Source organism: Branchiostoma belcheri, unplaced genomic scaffold (assembly GCF_001625305.1).
Source record: "Branchiostoma belcheri isolate BF01 breed outbred unplaced genomic scaffold, Haploidv18h27 scaffold41, whole genome shotgun sequence".
NCBI classification, from domain to species: domain Eukaryota; kingdom Metazoa; phylum Chordata; class Leptocardii; order Amphioxiformes; family Branchiostomatidae; genus Branchiostoma; species Branchiostoma belcheri.
Genome location: NW_017804032.1, coordinates 897,277 through 916,672, shown reverse-complemented (window position 1 = coordinate 916,672; position 19,396 = coordinate 897,277). Strand labels below are relative to the sequence as shown.

General features: G+C 38.6%; 3 protein-coding genes across 4 annotated transcripts in view; 2 read left to right on the top strand and 1 right to left on the bottom strand.

Annotated features, from left to right (window-relative positions):
• LOC109477864 (histone H3.v1-like) overlaps positions 1 to 8,373 on the top strand; it is a 9,937-nt gene extending 1,564 nt beyond the window's left edge. For both annotated transcript variants that reach the window (XM_019779306.1, XM_019779305.1), the window contains exons 2-3: positions 6,109 to 6,347; positions 7,096 to 8,373. In XM_019779306.1, the coding sequence (XP_019634865.1) occupies positions 6,116 to 6,347; positions 7,096 to 7,967 (1,104 nt within the window). In that variant the 5' untranslated portion in view covers positions 6,109 to 6,115 and the 3' untranslated portion in view covers positions 7,968 to 8,373. The remainder of the gene's footprint in view (positions 1 to 6,108; positions 6,348 to 7,095) is intronic.
• A 1,540-nt stretch (positions 8,374 to 9,913) lies between these two features.
• LOC109477882 (ribonuclease H2 subunit B-like) lies at positions 9,914 to 14,620 on the bottom strand. Its single transcript, XM_019779337.1, has 11 exons — positions 14,418 to 14,620; positions 14,034 to 14,105; positions 13,757 to 13,864; positions 13,335 to 13,408; positions 12,730 to 12,844; positions 12,317 to 12,381; positions 11,835 to 11,940; positions 11,322 to 11,403; positions 11,021 to 11,072; positions 10,493 to 10,567; positions 9,914 to 10,363 (listed from the first exon to the last, which is right to left on the bottom strand). Exons 1-11 carry the CDS (start codon positions 14,497 to 14,499, stop codon positions 10,250 to 10,252), a joined length of 945 nt encoding a protein of 314 aa, XP_019634896.1. The 5' UTR covers positions 14,500 to 14,620; the 3' UTR covers positions 9,914 to 10,249.
• A 227-nt stretch (positions 14,621 to 14,847) lies between these two features.
• On the top strand, positions 14,848 to 19,396 carry LOC109477881 (ribonuclease P protein subunit p38-like). Its single transcript, XM_019779335.1, has 5 exons — positions 14,848 to 14,942; positions 15,377 to 15,427; positions 17,671 to 17,802; positions 18,087 to 18,306; positions 18,642 to 19,396. Exons 1-5 carry the CDS (start codon positions 14,851 to 14,853, stop codon positions 19,143 to 19,145), a joined length of 999 nt encoding a protein of 332 aa, XP_019634894.1. The 5' UTR covers positions 14,848 to 14,850; the 3' UTR covers positions 19,146 to 19,396.

Genomic DNA, 19,396 nt, shown 5'->3' with positions numbered 1-19,396 from the left:
ACGTAATTGTAGATACTTGACGATGTATATATATGTAACGTTATCTGTATTCCATCCTTTTGTTGCGACCTGTACAAACGGTCGATGCGTCCAGCGGGGATGTGTGTAACATAAAGGTCTTCATTCATTCAATCAAAATAATTGTCATATATCTCGTATACTTCAAAAGTGCATGAAATAAACTACATTGAAACTTAACAGAAACCAAACAAAGGAGTATATCGTCCACACTTTATCTGTAGATGTCCTCTTCCTTCGTAATATGCGGAACACAGGTTCTCATGTTGAAGACCACCGTTATGCCGCTGCTGGGCTGAGTGGAGTCAGCGTACCACAAGTGGGTTTCTTCATCTCGGCGGGGCGCAGCAAACCACCTTACTTTGACAAGCTGTTCTGTCCTGCCCTGCCCTGCCTATCATGCAGTCATAATTAAGTTCTTAGCTCTAACGTTTTACGGGTTGAAATTGTTGTCAGTGTTAAAAGTCTGTAATAAAGAAGATTTGCTGTAAAAGTTGTTACATTGGATAGGTGTTTTATCACTGAAAATGTTTGAGTTGAAACATATGAGCTGTGTATGTTCCAATACGTCTCTGGGGGTTTGAATTGAAAAGAAAGCCATGCTTTAAAAGCATCAATTAAGAAAGGACATATTGTGATATCTTTGTTTCAATTACGTGCACAGTTAGTCCATTTATGCTTGGGTTGTATGTAACTTTTTGTGCAAGTATTTCCACGCATGAAATAAACAAATACGGTGATAGCGGATATCCTTGACGAACGCAGCGGTAGAGTTGGAAGGAAAGAAATAAATCCTTTATTTATTATCTTAGCCGATATGTCATTGTAAAGCATGCCTAAAGCTACTCATTTAATAAAAGATTCTCCAAAACCAACAAAATTCTAACAACTTATACATAAAATCACATCTTTATTTATCGAATGTATTTTCGAAATCTGCTACAAAAATCAAACAGTATTTCTAGAATATTTTCTCCCATTAATCTATTTCTTAAAAACCCTGTTTGGTCTTTACTTATTTGGCCCTTAATGCATTTTTTCTTTTGTGTGCAAGGACTTTTCAAAGTATCCGTACATCACATCTTCTGTTGTAAAGATAAATGTATGTTGTCATGATTCTGAACGAAAGTATCACAGTTACTAGGAACTGGAGGTTCAGGTGTTATATTAAAGGAGTATAAGGATGAGTAGAAATGTTTCAATTCCTTTAATATTTGATGATGATGTTCAATGCTTTCTCCATTCTGCGTTTTTATCGTTGTGATGATCTTCCTGGAATAATTCCGCTTACCTGAACTAAAAAAGTATACTACTAGTATATTACATCGTTCCGAGAATTCAATCCAATGTGCCCATAGAGCTTTTGGTCATACAAAGTCATGCAAAAATCTACTTATTGCATTGCATATGTTTAAGGATCACCAACCTGTAAAAATCTGCTAGGAGTTCAGTGTCATCCACATCCAAGACTACATGCTGACAGTCACCAACAGCATCTGGAAGGAGCCAGCTCGGTCCGCACCCAGGCGCTGAGCCACGTCGCTAAAGCGCATGTGAGAACTGGTATCTCCAATCACTATGTGGTCATAGTCGTTCTCGCGTTCGCCCTGACGTTGCCGTCTGCTGTAAGCCCTCTCGAAGTCATCGATTTGGATGTAGTCTTCGAAGAGATCCGTCAAGTCTGCAGGCACCTGATGATTGTGCCAGGTGATGTCGTCCTCGACCTTAGCATCTATTTTTTATAGCGAATGTCTGAAATATTGACTATCTTTTTGGGAGTGTAATATGTAAAAAGGAAAGATTCTACCTCGAATTTTGCCATATCTATGCCTTTGGGTTGTTTATAAATTATAAAATAGTTAGCACCAATGTTTGCATTATATATTTGTAGCAATGTGGCTGTTATTAAAGTATGCCATTTTTGCACATTCTCCTTAATCTTAGTTTTTACGCTGTCATTGCGCTATTGATGGTGTCAAAGCAAATAGCTTTTTGACTTTACAGTAATAAGATGTAGACATACCTGGTGTCTATGAAATGAGCGTTACAAGTTTGAATTTTCTTTGCTTGTCGCTGAAAATAAGTTAACGTTTGGCATAGGATGACGGATGTAAATTTGGGGATGCCAATGAGCTACAAAAATTTGTCCCAGTGAAATAATTCCACTATTTGGATAATCTAAAGTATTTGCTTTCTACCAAAATCAGGATTGAAAATCTTATAACCCTACTTGCCAAAATTTATATATTTAGATGTAGAAAAACTAGTTCTTTAAACTTTGATTCCTTTCTTCGCTATATCAATTTCTTTCATAATGTAGAATATTCCATAGCCTTAATTTAAAGAAAGGTAAACTGGAGAAGCACTGCGATAAGTGGGGCTCTTTATGCAGCTAATGTTATGTTCACTTATGATACTTATTTGTCGTTTGAAATGAATAGATATTATTGTTATGGTTACAATCAAATGTTTCTATAAATACGTTAATATTTATTTGATCATTATTATTTCTATTTTGAATTGACTTGATATTATTATGGTTATAATCAAATGTTTCTACAGATACAGTAATAGTAATTTCATTATTATTTTTATGTTTGAAATGAGTTGATATCATTATTATTATAATCAAACAGACAGAAATAATTGATTATTATTATTTCTATGTTTCTGTATCATTTTCCGTTATTATTGTATTATTATCTGGATGGTTCAATCTCTGTATCTTTTAATGTGAAAGAATAAAAAATGGAAAAAAGAAAAAGAAAAAAAATATTCACAATTACAACGCAAAAAAAAAATATTTGGCTCCTTTTAGTCTGTTTTTTTTTTAAAGTGGATCACATTTCACGTTCCATGTGTAGCTTTGGGTAATACTAGAATGATCTTCCACTCAGCCATTTGTCAGACGTTTGCGTATTAAGTAAGTGCTTCACACAGCTCTGAGCTTTTCTTTTCATACTGGATAGTTATCCCTGAAAGGTGGTAGTTAGAAAGGTGGTAATGTAAGATCAATGTTGTCGACAAAAGTGATACAAATGTCACAGTCTTCCTTTTCACAGAATGAATGTAACAATATGTAACCACACTATCACCTAAAGAAAAAGCATTTGAGGCGGTTTCTACACACAATATTATTCATGACCAATGTCACTCTGAACTTTTACTCTGAACTTCCAAACATTCTACTAGCTTCTCTGTAGCCCTATTGGAGATCGCATGCGCATTTTGTAGCAAAATAATAAAGTCATGTTGGTATAATAACAAACAACATGTCTAATAAAAATTCATGTTAATATAATGATAAACAAAATGTTTTAATGTTAACAGTGTTTTTGTTTTTATTTGCTGCACATAAAATCGCATCAATGTTACATATTACATATTGGTAAATATAGGCACCACCACAAAATGTACCAACCAACTTGAAACAAGCTGTTCTTATGCCATACACAAGGTAATAGCTACTCACAAAACAGTTAGATGTTTCGTGATGAAGCAACGTACTGTTAGGTGGATACATTTTCATCCAAAATATAATTCTTGATATTTATCCTTGACTAAGTACTTAAAGACACATCAACATGACCATATGGAAGAACGGTAAGTAAACGTATGTTACAGAGTTTGGTGACAGAAATAAATAGCGGACGTGAATAATGACACGTGCCATCTGACGTCTAATTCAAGACTAGGGCGAGGTGAACAGGACTAGGTGGTTTTAATAAACTACCAATCACCCTTAGAACTACATGGTTTCTACTTTGACAGGTCATGATATCTTATATGCTTATCTATGCCATCATAATGCTTCTATCAAACCGTAAAAATTGGCGACAGCATATTTTATATTTCACTGCAATGAGCCATATATCGTTTAACATCGCACGTTTACTTTAATTATATAAATTGTAACAATATCAGACATATGCACACGCCTCTTTATTAGTAATATGCAGGGAAAGTACAATTTAAAGAAGTTACTCATCTGACTAACGTACTTTTTAATCATTTAGGTAATCAGGATGTACCGCACTATGACCTCTCTGACCCTCGCGTTGACCCAAATACAATACACGACTGTTAAACGACCGCGGCAGTACTTAGGTTTAAAAACTTTCACATATTTCAATAAATACATGAAACCCATCTATATTGATCACAAGCATGCAAACTTGAAAGCGATACAAATATGCTACGTCTACTCGTCGTTGTTTGTCAGTCACCATTACTTCAATAATAGGTAAAAAGACGCCGCTGTCATCGTTACCGACTTAGCTCAGTCGGTAACCGCGCTGCACTGCGAACCATTGCTAGCGAGCTGGGCGCGAGTTCGATCCTTGCTTGGGTCGTTATGACATGTTATGTATTGTATCATTGTGTTATGCATGTGTTGATGTTACTAACAGTGTTATTGTTTCTTGTATTGCGTCTATTATGATGTTTATATGTTAATAACTTTATATGTTTCTTGTACAATGTCTGTCTTGGTGTATTATGTATGTCAATTTCGTCTTCATGTATTATGTATGTCATGATGTTTATGTGAATAACTCCGTCATTTGTATCGTTCTGTTATGTATGTCATTATGTTAATTGTATGTTACGTTTTGCGCTATGTTTTGTCATGTGTTATTATTATTTTTTTTAAAACTGAAGACATTAGTCATATTGGAAAATGTCAACGTTACTCTCTCTATGTTAGATGCTAAAATTTATGGTAGTTTGAAGGAGAACGTGTTTACTTGACATTTTTCTTAAAGTCTGTTTCTTTTAGCAGTATCCTATTAAAGGATTTGTGGATACCGACGGTACTAACGCAGTCCTTGGTTTTAATTTTTGTTTATGACTTGTGGCCGCTCCGACTAGTTCTGACATCCAAAAAAGCACAATGAAGTGGGGTTTCATGACATAGAAATATTACACATATACTACGATATAGCTGTAAACATAGTTGAAACAGGAACAAACGCGAACGCATTATTTGGTCCGATGTGGGTCCTCACCACGGCAAAAACCGCGGCCTCCGAGCCGCCAATCACGTGACGCCATGACATGTCAATCATTCCGGTAGATACGTAAGCCGTCACCACGGTGACGATGCGTCACTCCCGGAGTTGATACGAAGCCTGATGCACGTGGTGCGCTTAGCTGTCAATCATTTTCGCAGCCAAGGAAACCGTCACCACGGTGACATGCGTCGCAATCCCAGTACTCACCGGGGTAAAGATGGCGACCGAGTGTTATTGTTGTTGCTGTAGTCCTGGCAACGTTACTTGTTGTCACGACAACTATAGTCGTTTTTGAGTGGTGGAAATGAAACGACCGTATTCAGACTTTTTAGTCGTTACTCAGTCGTGAATTAGTCGTCGCGATGGATATGGTCGTGAACTGGTCTGGATATTAACTATATACGACTAATACCAGTCCAGTTTACGTCCACCAAAAAGCAATGGGCAAAATGTACGACCAAAACACTACCGATTTCAGCCTATCCATTCAACACGACCAACGACCCATTTCACCCCCAAGTCAGACCGATCAACGACCTGCCCGTGCACTGTGGCACCTTGGATATGTGTATGCAATTATAATTATATACAGTGTACGTAGCGCACAATCAATATTAATATTACGTGTGTGCGCCATTATGTCATACTGTCTTTACTTTCATGCATATTCATAAACGGCAATGAGCATTACAACATGGTTAGAAGGGGTGGTGAAAAGCAGCTTTGTGTTGTTCAATGAAAATGTTATATATTTTTTTGTTGTTCAATGAAAATGTTATATTAGTACGGGACATTAAGCTGCGGTCCACTGTTCATTATTCCTGTCAAAAAGAGCCAGCTAGTAGGGAAATTTCCCTGGTACATGTACAATGAACTGGTGACTACTGTATGTATTGTATGTCTTCTCTGTCACGACCAGTAGGAGATTAGCTCAAGATCATCTTCACTATTGCTAAGCCCCACAGCGTGGGATCATCGGCAGGTTGCACATATGTTGATGCCAATTGTGATCTGGTACATATAAACAAAAGTAAAGAAAAGGATAGTCAAGGAGGTAACGTAAAGAACTTTTCCACAGATCCAAGATGTCAGGGAAGCAGGATGAAGAGAAGGAGCGGGAGGGGTACTCCATCCACAACCCCGGGAACCCCGACTTCCAGCGCCGCATGGCATCAGCCTTCGGCAACCTGGAGCAGCTGAACCCCGGGGCTCGTCCCCAGGAACCACGGGACACCCGCGGCGGTAACCCCTGGCAACGGCCGCCGGTCCCCGACTATGTGGTCAATCCCAACAGGTGGACACGATACAGCCTTCAGGGTGACCCTGTTTTTATTAGGCTATCATAGGTATGACGACTGAGTTCAACATGATTCATGTGCATATCTTACATTAGTTTAACTTTAAATACAATTTTTTTAAAGTTCCTATATCTTGCCAACAGATAGGATATAATGATAATTCTGATATAGTTTCTAAATGACCAAAAAAAATCCTTTGTGTATGAGATTTTTATTCATTTGATTTTAAGGGAGTTTGGTACAATGTATATTCTAGAAATGAGTAATGGTTTTATGAACTTGGCCACGAAAGCCTTTATTGACTAAAAAATATGTTAATGCATTTCATCTGTGACAATGTGGCTGTATGCCAAGTACATGTAAGTTCTAAAGTACAAATGTGGTAGCTCATATTTTACAGTATTGATAATCCATATTTCTAATGACATTGTTCTTGATTTATGTAGACAACTTAGTCTACAGTACATTTTACAACTTACTCTTCCAAAAGCTTCAGTGGACCTAGATTTTGATAAAAGGTGATGGGGCAAAAACAATAAATGGCATGAGTCAAAAAGTGAACAAACACCTAGCCTGTACTCTACTAGAACATGAAACACTATATAAAGGCCAGAGAGTATAAATAACTTTGCTATTCAATCGTTCACCAACTGGATGAAATTTATTTACAGATTACATGTATAAGGATATAATTCTAGAAAAGAATCTTTCACCATTGAAAATTCTCCTTATTAACTGTGTCTTCTCTGCAACTTCTTAACTTGCAGAAGAAGAAGATCTGAATGACCAGAGTAACAGGTCTGCAGCGCTGGACTTCCTGGCGGAACTCCGCAGACGGCGCAACGACGAGCAGCCTCGCAACATCTTTGACGACTCCGACTCAAAAGACGAGGAAGAAGAAGAAGAAGAGGAAGAAGAAGATGAGGAGGAGGAGAAAGATGATGGGGAAAGGAAGAAAGAAGGGGAGGAGAAGAAGGAAGAGAAGAAAGGAACTGCCAAACAGTATCCTCCGAAGTCGTCCAGTAGATCATGGGATCCTGAAGGGAGAGTTGGTCGACACACCCTCCCCCCACCTCCACCAATGATGTTGATAAACCCGCCGCTCAGCGTCCACTCCTCCCTGTCCAAGCGTCCGATGCAGAGCGTTCCCCTCCCCAAGACCTCTGGTAGTGCAGCTCTCCCCAAGGCTGAGGTCAGACCCTCGGTGGGTAACACCGCCGACACCGCCTACTTCAGACCCACCTTCCAGCCCAGATGGAACCGCACCGCAGACCTGGGGGGGACGACAGAAGCGGGAACAGCCACCGTCCCGCCGGACAACGGGAACAAACCGGACAGCGCGGCTCGCTGGATGGGCGGGACGTACACCATGCCAGAGTACAGAGTGGGTCAGAAGAGGAAGGCGTCTCGACCCGTGAGGCAGTCAGCAGAAGGCGGCGCTCACAAAGATCAGCCTCAGCCTGCCGCTATGGCGCTCCAACATCTGCAGTGGTACGACGATGATGATGATGAGGAAGATGATGATGCAGTGCCCACTGGTGTATCATGGGAAGCCTCGGCGGAAAGGCCGTCTGAAGATACCTCCTCACACACAGCAAAGAAGGCCAAGAAGGACATTCGCCCGCGTCAGGACGACTAGCGCAGGGAACTTTTGAACCTTAGGAACCTTAGTGTGAAGACGAGCTTATACTGCTGCCCACACGACTCCCACAATCTCAGTAGAGAATCTACCAGCTCAGTATTACATTATACTAGTACTACATACAATAAAACCTTACATAGCAAAATGTCAAAATGACCAAGGAGGTCACACACAGATAGTTGACCATACTTGCATACATGTGCATTTTCATTGATTTGATGTGTTGCCTTTGTGTTTTTTGGTAATGACATGTAGGTAGTTTTTGTACAGGTATGTATATATATGTAGTCTAGAAATTGCAACTCTAGAAATACTGTTATTCTTGTGTTCCAGTTTTAAGGAACGAATGCAATTATTATGTAAGTTTGACTTTGAAGCATGATAGAGAATTTCATTGTGTATACTTGGTACTTGGTGATGATTTGTATTGAAAGACTTTGAATTTGCAGGAGTTCTTGTAGATACCAATTTTTTGTATCATATCTTGATGTGCCAATGTATCTCTATTTTTGAGTGAAATTGTGAACATATTTTTTTCAGTAAGTTAGGAAAACAGTGATTTTAAGACAGTAACATACATTGTAGTTACGATTGACCAGTTTGGTTTCAGTTTCTTTGCATGCTGTGATTTTAAGATATTAAGATTGTACTTAGTGTAGCGTGGATAAAATAAACATAGAATCATGGAGAACAGGTCTCGGTTTGCCCTCTCTACAGACGAAATACAAGACATAGAACCCTTGGGATGGACCCCTTTACACTGAGACTGACACCACTCTTAAGGGTGATGTAAAGATAAAGTAATGAGGCTTTTGTCTAATCTTTCTGTATCAAGCATATGCTAAGCAGGCAAGGAGGGCTTTTCAATGTTTCATTAAAATACATCGAAGAATGTTTAGACCTTAGAACTAGTAGTATAAGTGATATGTCAAGCTCTACATGTTGATCTATTCATTGTATGTATGTTACTAGTAATTCATTTGCATCCATTTGTTTGTATGCATAGTTGTTGTAGACCTTACAAAAGATTGTACTTTTGTTGTCAATAAAGATTGTTGTACTCAAAGCATGTAAATTGCCAGCATAGCTCTTGAAGGAAGAACAAGTCATTTCCTTTAATGATGTTATATTAGTCCATTACTACAAGCTGTATTGTATAATAATTGGGCTTTTGTACCAGTGCATGATGTATACTAAATAGGAGAGACTACTAGATTCTCTCAGTGTGTGTGTTGTCTATAATGAGCATCCCCCAAAAAAAGGCATTTTTCTCAGACACAATGTATGCATTGACGAGATGTCGGCATAAAATAATAAACAATCGATGTATGAATTTTTTCTATGGTGTTGTTACTGTGGACATGTTTGCGTGACGGGTTGGGATAACTTACACAGGCGGGACTCTATATTTGGTGTGTCACATACCGACCATAACTCCACCCAAATAAAGCTGAACCTCCCATGGGCTCTAGATCTGATATTTCACACTGGCTGGATTAAGACCTCACAAGCCTGTCCTTTTAAAATTTGGCAATTAGATCAAAAATAATATGTTTATAGACATATTTGTGGCTACAAATGGTATAAACTGCAATTAGGATGTTGTTCAGGACTTGTAAAATAGTCTCAATGATTGAACATGTCAGAAGGATTGATAGCAAGCTCCACCATGTGTCCCGAGGTAGTACTGCAGGTCTACCACCAAAAAGAAATGTTGCCCCAACTAGACTGTTACTCTCTACTAGATGTAAACTTGATTGAGTTGTGTTTCTTAGTGAAATAAAGAAAATAGGGCCTAGATATACTGAGTGGATAAAAATATGATTCTCTAATCTAGGATACTAACGTCACCTAACCTGAAGTATTCCTAGTGGTATCACAATGCCCCCTGTTGACACATGGTGTAGGTGCACCTGTTCCTTACCCTAGCTGACAAACATCAAACGAATGTGAAATTTTATGCCATTTTATTGTATGGAAGATCATTTTCCTCCAGAACTCAATTGCTACATTGTACAAAATCGATTGATATTAGCTTGCAAGTTAACTTCTCAAACCTTTGTCAAGGAAAGTGTGAACAAAAATGATGACTAAAATTCGTGTTATACATGTACATGTACGATGTTACAGTTGTTGGAGAAAATATCGGAGCTCATATACTTCTTTTTTTTTAATATCAACCATACAAAATACATCAAATGGCTACCGGTAATTGAAAATACACTGTACTATATACCCAGCAGTCACTGCTTTTCTGGCTATGTTCTACTTTGGTTCTTTCACTTCTTCTTGCTCTTTGCAGCAGTCTTTGGTGAGAAGAAGCTTGCTATGCTCTTCATGCCTGTTTTGTCAACTTTGCTGAGAGCTCTCTGAGCAGCTGTCATCTTTGTATTCTGAAGAGGAAAATAAGAGAGTATACTTTTTTGTTACGAATTGTACAAATTGCATTTCTTTCTGAAAAAATCCAAGAACCAACAAATCTAATTGGTGTGGCCTCATACAGATAAAAAACTAAACATCACCTTAGGTTTCTCATCCTTCACAGCAAACTTGCTGTAGTCTTCAGTCGCTTCTGGAATCTCAGACAGTTTAGCTTTCTGCAAAACAGAAATCCACGTTGGATGTAGGGATTTTCTTCTTACACAACTGGTAATGTTTCTCACCTGCTTACGTTTTGATGTTTGGTATTGTGTTCTCATCACCACAACACAAAAACTACATTGGCTACATATAGCAGCAAGAAGCAGTACTCCAGTCAGAAGCTCTGAGGAAGATGTCTGACTGGCATCAAAACTTAATCAAGTAGGTGAGAAACATCCATCACTATGTCCTACCAACATGATAAAAATTATTTCTGGAAGAAATTCTTGTTGGGTTACTTAGGTGGTGCATAAAATTCAAATGTACATGTAGTACTGAATTGTTGAAAGCCTGTAGCCATGCTAGGAGGAAAGGTTACACAGATAAAGATGTCATGGTTTTTGGTCACACCCTAAGAGCTTTTTTCTTACCTTAGAAATGACGGCTAAGGAAAAGTATGAAATGATCACCTTTGCAGGAGGCTCAGCACAATTCACTTCTTTCTTCTCAGGAATTTTGATTCTGTAAAAGAGGAAAGAACAAACCAAGATGCTCTTATTTCAAAAGAAGTGCAAGTAAAGACAAGAACATGACATTAATCAGGGAAGCATAGGAGGGAGTTCCTTAATTTTATAGTCTGGGGAAAGAAACTATTGCTGTAGAAGGAGTTTGAAACAAGAATTTGAACGGTTTGACAATGTGAACTAGAGGAGAACCTACATGCTGAAAAGTCCTGAGTGGTGAAACGAGTAGTGAAAGTTCTGAACTTACCCCATGTGTTGAGTTAGCTCCTTACTGAGGTCTGTACTGATGTAATCTGACACCAACCCGCAGGCATATCGCAGGTAGTCATCTGTGTGCAACAAACACAGGGAAATCTGGTAACTACATAATGTGCATTACTACATTACAGGTAACGGGTATCTAAAACAAAAGAACCAAACAACATTTTAGTAATAAGAGATCCAAGATAGTACCTGCACCACTCAGAATTTAGGAAGTATGGGACATACTAAAAACTGTTCAGAAACCTTTACCATTTATTTCCTTTATACTTCATAGGTGGTAACAGTTAATGTTGCAGATAAAAATCCAGATACACCTAGTACATGTATCTATGAACCTAGCATGGACCAGTTTAGGTGCTGGTATACATGTACATCAGAAATACCTGCAGAGCCCCAGTTTGACCTGCAATTAGGTGAATATGCACTGGCTATATGTGTGAACATGATCTTTTTTCTGTCATAGATACATGTATATACAACCAAAACTTCATTTCACCTCTGGAAGCTTGCTCAGATTTCAGGCTGTGAGTGAATGTGAGTAGCTGTGCCCCTCCTGTCACCCTGACACTGCTGTCTGTCAGCTTGTCTGCTACCTGCTCCACCTACATGGACAAATAAAAGCATTTTTCTTAATTCTAGTACTGTGTGAAGCGAGTTTGCCCATCTGTCAGAACAACTCTGGACAGAAAGCATTGTGAGATGTAATGTTACTCAATGTACATTGTATCTAAATGCTGCTTCTCAGATGCAGTTCAACAAAACATTGCCAGATGGGGCTAGTGGGTACATGGCACTCATAACATTCATCTGTAGCTATTTAAATCAGCAGTAAATACATAAGCTTATATAAAGACAATTTACATACAATCAAGCTATACTGGCAATGGAATAGTATAATATGCACAGTTGCTAATATAGAACAATATCTGTACCTTTCAAAACTCATAAAGACTTAACAAGTTAAGTTCAAGTACTTGCCTTCTGCTTTAACCATTCTAGTGTCCGCTCCTTATTGTAACGACAGGCCCTCACATCACCTGACCCTATGATAAAAAAAAAGTGTTAAGTAAAGGAACATATAGCATATTACACCTAATCTTTGTACATTAAAGCATTGTTTAAAGCTTACAGTGATTATGCCCTGACTGTACTTGGTGACAGCTAGTTCCACTCTACAATAGTTCCAGGAAAATCAATGTTTTTTAACAACTCAACTCTGGTACTTGAAGGCATGACAATTTCTTGTTCTTTTATGCTGGTATCAGGTACTTAGTAGTTGGTACATCCACTAGTTACATGCCACACAGATATCAGGTTTACATGTACAAATGTAACATGAGGAAAGGGATAGGATGTGATAATAAACTTAACAGTATTTTGGGTTCTCTGACCTTTGACATCACAGATGTGCTCCAGGTCAGACAGTTGGATGCAGCTCAGCAACCTGGTGCATTCTGGGTACTGGCCATCTGACACAAGTTGGTCTATGGGCATGTACATCCCACTCTGAAATGAAATCAGATTATGAAAATTACAATCACAAAAACATTCTCACATCATGGCTTCTATATCATGTAGTATGGGTAAAAATTTTATTTTGATCAATTACATTAAACATGGAAAAAACTGTGTAGCACATGAATTGTAAAAACAGACATCTATACAGACATACAAAGATTCGAAATACTTTTATTCACAGGTTGCCCAGCAGGGAACCTTATCCAAAACAGTTATAGCTAGGTTGTCCATAAATATTTCAGGGTGCTGTCAACATCCGCTGTTTCTTTAAAGGCAAGCCGTAAGCTGGGCCACCTGTAAAGTATTGCTCACATGCTGGCAGAGGTAGGACACAGTTTATTTCAGAAGCCACCAGCTGAGCCACTGTGAACTTCAAAAAAAAGGTATTTCCAACCCTACATACATGTATACTGTGATATGTAATGACTAGTAATGACCATGTAGTTAAGCATCGACTAGAAAAGACTATTGAGCTTACCTCATATGCTTTTACTAAATAAGGTAAGACCAAAAACAGGGGGTCAACTGGCGTCACCATGTGCAAACTTCCATCTGAAACATCAAGACAGATAGAACTTCATGTCATAACAAAATCAACATCTTAAAATTCATCCAAAATACTATGGAATGGTCACCTGCATTTCATGCCTAAATCATTGCATAGAAAGTATGCTGCAAACATTCTTTTAGCAAACACATCATTAAGAAAATATTCTTAAGCCTAAGGACATAAGAAAGTAAGGCCTTGCTAGTGTAGACCTGCTGGACAGAGCTGCTTGGACGTTGGAGGTGTGGTGTGAAGACTACTGTTGCCCGCCTCTGTGTCAGCAGTTTAATCAAAGACTGGCTACTACTATGTAAAAAATTGTGAAGTTAAGATGATGCACAGTGTAATTTTACCTTGTTGGACAGATTCACCCACAAACCAGGATCGGAATTCTTCCTGGAAAGCCAAGACTTCCAGGACCTGCTGGTTATCCTTGGAAAACAGGAACATGGCACCTTTTTCTGGAAGACAGAAACATGGTACTCATTAAAGCTCCAATCACACATTTACCAATTTGGCCTCCCGAACACTAGTGGAAATCTTGAGATTATGATATTGTATCATCAGTTTTACATTTATAAGTCATAATTATCTTTTAAAAAATATAATAAAAGATTTAAAAACTCAAACCTGTTTTGGGATGCAGAAGTTTGACAAATGTCGGTCTATCCTCGTCCTCATCTTGTTTTTCAGCAACTGAATCTGCAATAATTTGACAGTTTTTATCCTTAAAGGATTCTAGCGATGTATGTAGTATCTCATGATCACTATGTATATCCAAGGAGGTTATACTCCTTGGCACATCCAAGGATCAGAGGCTATATAATTAGACTTTGTAAATAGTTGTGCACTGCTTTCGGCAACCTTACTTACTTTACTTCATTTGAATACTATTGATCTCTTCAATCCCTAACAACTATCTAATAGCTTGATGTTTTACTTCTTAGATGGCCAAATTCTATTTCTAGTAATTCTAGTACAAGGCTAGTAGATTTGGGGAGGGGGGCGACTGACCTGGCAGTACCACGACCCACTGGTCTGTCTCCTCGCTACTGGATCCTTTCCCTTTCACACCACTTTCTCTCCTTGGAGGCATCTTCTTCTTCAAGTTTTTCTACAATTTTTGTCTGTATACGGCGTGAAAGTTTCTACAGTGTGATGTTTTTGTGGCCGACAAGGAGTCGCGAAAATAACCCACCAAATTTTCCCGCGGTTTTTTACCCTTTGACCTTTTTAGCTTATGCCACTACTGCTAAAGGGGTGCTTAATCCATTAAAAAAATTACTAATTAGTACCTGTCAGAAACAACGATATAATTGGCCGTAAAAGAGCTCAATTTTATAGTGTGATATTTTGTAATTAATAAGGCAGGATGTTGGATGATACTGTGCGAAATACTCAGTCCAAATAATTTTCACACCCTTCTTCCTCAAATAATGGTACAGTCATGGCGGCACCAGTGTTGGAAGGGTCCGTCAGAACTTTCACTCCAAAACGCGTCTCCAAGAACCTATTAGACTCCCCGTATCAGCGCACATGGTAAGTCATATGAATCATAAACATGTAAAGAAGGGAGTAGTAAACAGATATTTGACGTGTATGTCGTGGTTTTCCCACAAAACTACTTTTTGTCGTAACCCTTTTTTGGATGCATGTGCTGTGTGTGTGTGTGTGGGGGGGGGGTATTTTTTGCTTGCAGGACTTTTTTCTTGAGAAAATATAATAAGTTTTAACAGAAGTGCTAATTTGGGTAAAATACCCAGACAAATGTAATGGAACAAGATTTTCCCTCAGGACTGTAAAAATCGTTTGTCGTTTGAAATCATGAAAAGAATTATGAAAAAAATTTGAAAGAAGACGTTACATAATATGTGTCATACGTATGAGCAAATACACTGTATTTGTGTTAGCTTTAAAATTATTGCAACATTGAGATAACATTATGACATACTGTACTCTATTGTCATTTCAAGGCCAACTCTCGAGAAGGGCGTCACTCCAGAAATTCTCAGCAAACTGAAAAGGTTGGTATGACATTAACTGAACAGTCCACATAGCAACTTTTTCAAGGTCTGATCAGTATTTGATATTCCAAGAAATATGGAGTTGGATCCCGGTACTGCAGAAATAGAACAAAAAGTCACAGAATACGAGAAATTCCTGAACGAACGACTCAAGGTCGACCTGCAAAAGACTTTGGACAATCGTGACGAAATTTACGCCAAGATGTCGGAATATCTTCAACTCAAGACGAACATTGAGCGAATGCAAGAAGTGGATTTCCCCAAAGGAGAGTTGAGGACTAAAGTAGATTTGGGGTGCAACTTCTACGTACAGGCGAAAGTTCCGGACGTCAGTAAGATCTTTGTCGCGGTGGGATTCGGATTCTACGTGGAATTCACGCACAGCGAGGCACTGAAGTTTATCGACAAGAAAATCGAACACCTGACTGAACATGCGGAGCGGCTGACAAAGGATTCTGGAAGAATCAAGGCCCATATTCGGTTGGTGATCGAAGGGCTGAAAGAGCTACAAGGTCTGCAGGACATGCCAGAAGAACAGGCATTCAGGGACATCTGGGGTTAAGAACCAATGGTTTTGTAGCCGGCCTGGAATGTTCTGCTACATTTACCGCTCAAAAAAATGCTGTGTTTCCAGTTTCTGTTTTTTTTTCGACCGACCGTAGCAAAAAAATGGCTGGGCCGACCCTAGCTGACTGGAAACGCTATGAAGTTTCGATATCAAACCCTGTGAATTTGAAATATAACATTATAGGTAAAAAAATTTTGAAAAGAAGAAAATCCCTACCTACCTACATGTACCCTAGTTTTTTTTTGGGGTCTGAAATTCCAGACCTAGTCTTGAAAAGATCACTAGACTAGTCTGTCTTAGAATAGAGTTTCTCTTGTGATAACATATCAGTTGTAGAAGTCGGTAACACTATTATTAAGACTTGAATGAAGTGAGTGAATTGTTCCCATGTGTTCCAAAAACACAGTAAAAATAGCAAAGTAAAAGACATGACTGCTAGGTTAAGTTTTTACTGGTAGTGGTAAATCCTCCATAATTATGAGTGAAGGAAGATAGTGCATGTAGGTTGAAAGAAGCCATATGAGTGGACAACTACTTTGTGTAGTTTGTTGTGGAGAAAGATCTTTGACTAGTCTAGTTCATTGTCTTTACATGACATCTTTGCAAACAAACATGACACATGTTGTTAGATGTATCTATGTATGTATATAGTAATGTAGCAATAAATTTCAGGCATAGCAAGTGTAACATCATTCAAGCTTTCACTTTATGTTAGCTCTTTTTTTCTGTTATACATCATCAAGAGTGACAGCTCAGTGTGTTTCATGTATCGAACTAAACCCCAAAAAAGTAACATGGTAACTCGGAAAGGTATGAATTTAGAACTTTCATTGAGAAGATGATCTTGTTCTGTGATAAGTCAAGCTTAATTGGACTGTTGCTGTTGACATAACAGGTGCTAAATGTACTCCTAAGTCAGTGATCAGTTTCTGGCTTAAGATAATGACAAGAAAAGTATATTTCAGAGTATCAACTAATGGGCATACACATAACATTGTGATGATGTTCGTCCATCGTAGTCAATGACGACCCTAACTTCAGTTGACCTTGTAACATAACATTGTAATATTTGACAAAACTGTATTGTAGAAAATGTCTGTCTTTGGGCTGTAAAATAAAACGTTACAACTTGACATTGTGGTGTCATGAGGAAACGGTAACCTTAGTGTCAGGTAGACGAGTACGAATACAAATAAACTGTAACTTCGACAATTGAGTAGAGTCATACTTCAAAGACTTCTTGAAATCTTGGCTTAACTATGAGTAGTAGGCTTCACTTGTTAGAAGGTGCAAGGATAATTACATTAGCAAGTAAGGAAATCTGCCCAAAAATAATTTGCAGAAGGAACACATACATGTAGTATCTGAAACTCTCCCAATCATAGGCAGCCATGTTTTTACTCTTTTTCATCTCTACGTATAATCTTAAATCAATTTACATATCAGTGACATAAGACTGACCTTGTCATATTCCACTAAGTTTTCTTGTTCTTTACACATACTACGTGTAGTAAGTGTTGGCTACCTCAGTCAGTTCATTCTAGTGACGCTGAAGAAGAGTGATGGATGTCGCTTGAAAACATCCGGAAGTTATCTCTGTGTTTTACTGAGTAAGAGTTTGAATTGTCTATGAGTATGGTCATCCCCTGAAGTCTTTGAATGGTCTCACCCTCAGTGACCTGGGTGCCGTCAGCACTTATCTCAGAAAGGAGACCTCGAAGGGAAAACGGAAACGGGCAAAGACTGCAGAGGATGCTGGGAAGCTTGCACGCAGTGTGGAGGAACAAGAGCTGGCAAGACAGTTGAAGTGAGTGTATCCATACATTTCTTGTAGGTCATTGCACGATTTTCATGTGTGTGTGTGCTTTATTTCTAAACAGTCTATGACAGCCAATAACTGGGTGTTACCCCAAAAATAGACAGCTCACAAAGTTTTTTTTTTCAAATGCTTAAAGTATGAATTTATGACAAAGATGTTGTAAGAAATGTTGTTAAATGTCAATATAAGACAGATTTTCTAATCCAGAATATCTTTTGCATTGCTGCCCTGAAATTTCATTTGATGCCTTTAATTGAAATAATGGTCTTCAGGTCCCAGCTGGTTTTGGGCATCAATGAGGTGACCAAGGCCCTGGAGAAGGACCGGTTACGACTGGTCCTGGTGTGTCGATCTGTGAAGCCAGCCCTGATGACACAGCACCTGTTCCTGCTGAGTGCTGTCCGCTGCGTCCCTGCACTGTGCCTGTCTGGACTGAGCGAAACAGTGGCTCCCATTCTCAACTTCAGAACCGTTGCTGCTATGGGCTTCAAGGTTGGTGTGGTAAACTGACTTTCTGCATAAATTTGATTAGGAAGTGTGTCATTTTAAGCTGATAACTTTCTAAAATCTCAATTATTTTTGTAAGTTTTACAGTACAGGACAAGCAATAGATGTACATGTACAAAATTCAACTGTATTTTACCTGTAAAGGCTCAGTGTCAATTGCATGGATTTGACCAGAAAGCCAAGTACATTTTTCTCATTCACAAAAATGGTAATGAATTTATGGAATGGTCTAATCAAAGAATTTGTAATCTGATTTAATCTTGATCTAATCTTGATCTGAGCAAACAGTATCAATAAGGTGTCATCTTTTCTTCCCTCAGAAAACATCAACAGAAGATAACAAAACTTTCGATCCCCTGGTTGAGTTTGTGACGGCACGGACACCACCCATCAAAATCTCCTGGCTGAATGTACCAGGAGGAGCAGGCAAAGAAGAGGAGGAAACAGGAAGTTCTGATGAAGAAGACACAGATGAAAAGGATGGTTGTAGTAGTGTTAAAACTCAGAAGTCTGTTCCCAAGGATGCTTCAAAAAGTGAGATGAGTGAAGATTTCATTTCTTTGATATCAGAGGAAAACCAGGAGGTTCAACGAGAAACGGGAGGTCCAGAGAAGACATCTGAGAAGAAATCAAAAAGGAAAAAGAAAAGAAAGAGGGAAATCGTCTTGGCTGAAGAGGAAGAAGAAGGAGAGGAGGGTGGCTTCCAGGCTCTGTGTGTGAAGAGGACTCAGTCTATGCAAGAAAAGGAGTCCAACAAGAGAAAAATGGTCTTCAAAAAGAAAAAGAAGACTGTGATGACTGGTTTGACAGGAACGTCAAAGTAGTCCTGTCTCCATAGGTAACCCATATGTAAGATAAATGTGAAGTCAAGGCTTGAAGTACCACCTGCATATGCAGGTTAGTGCAGGTAAAGTTGGGGCTGTGCAGGTATTTCTACCTGCACCTAACCTACACCAGTCCATGCACTGGGTTAATACAAGTAGGTGTACATTGATTTTTATTTGCTGCATTCACTGTTATCTCCTACGAAGTATAAAAGAAACAGCAGTTTTTAGTATGATCCATACTTTCTAAA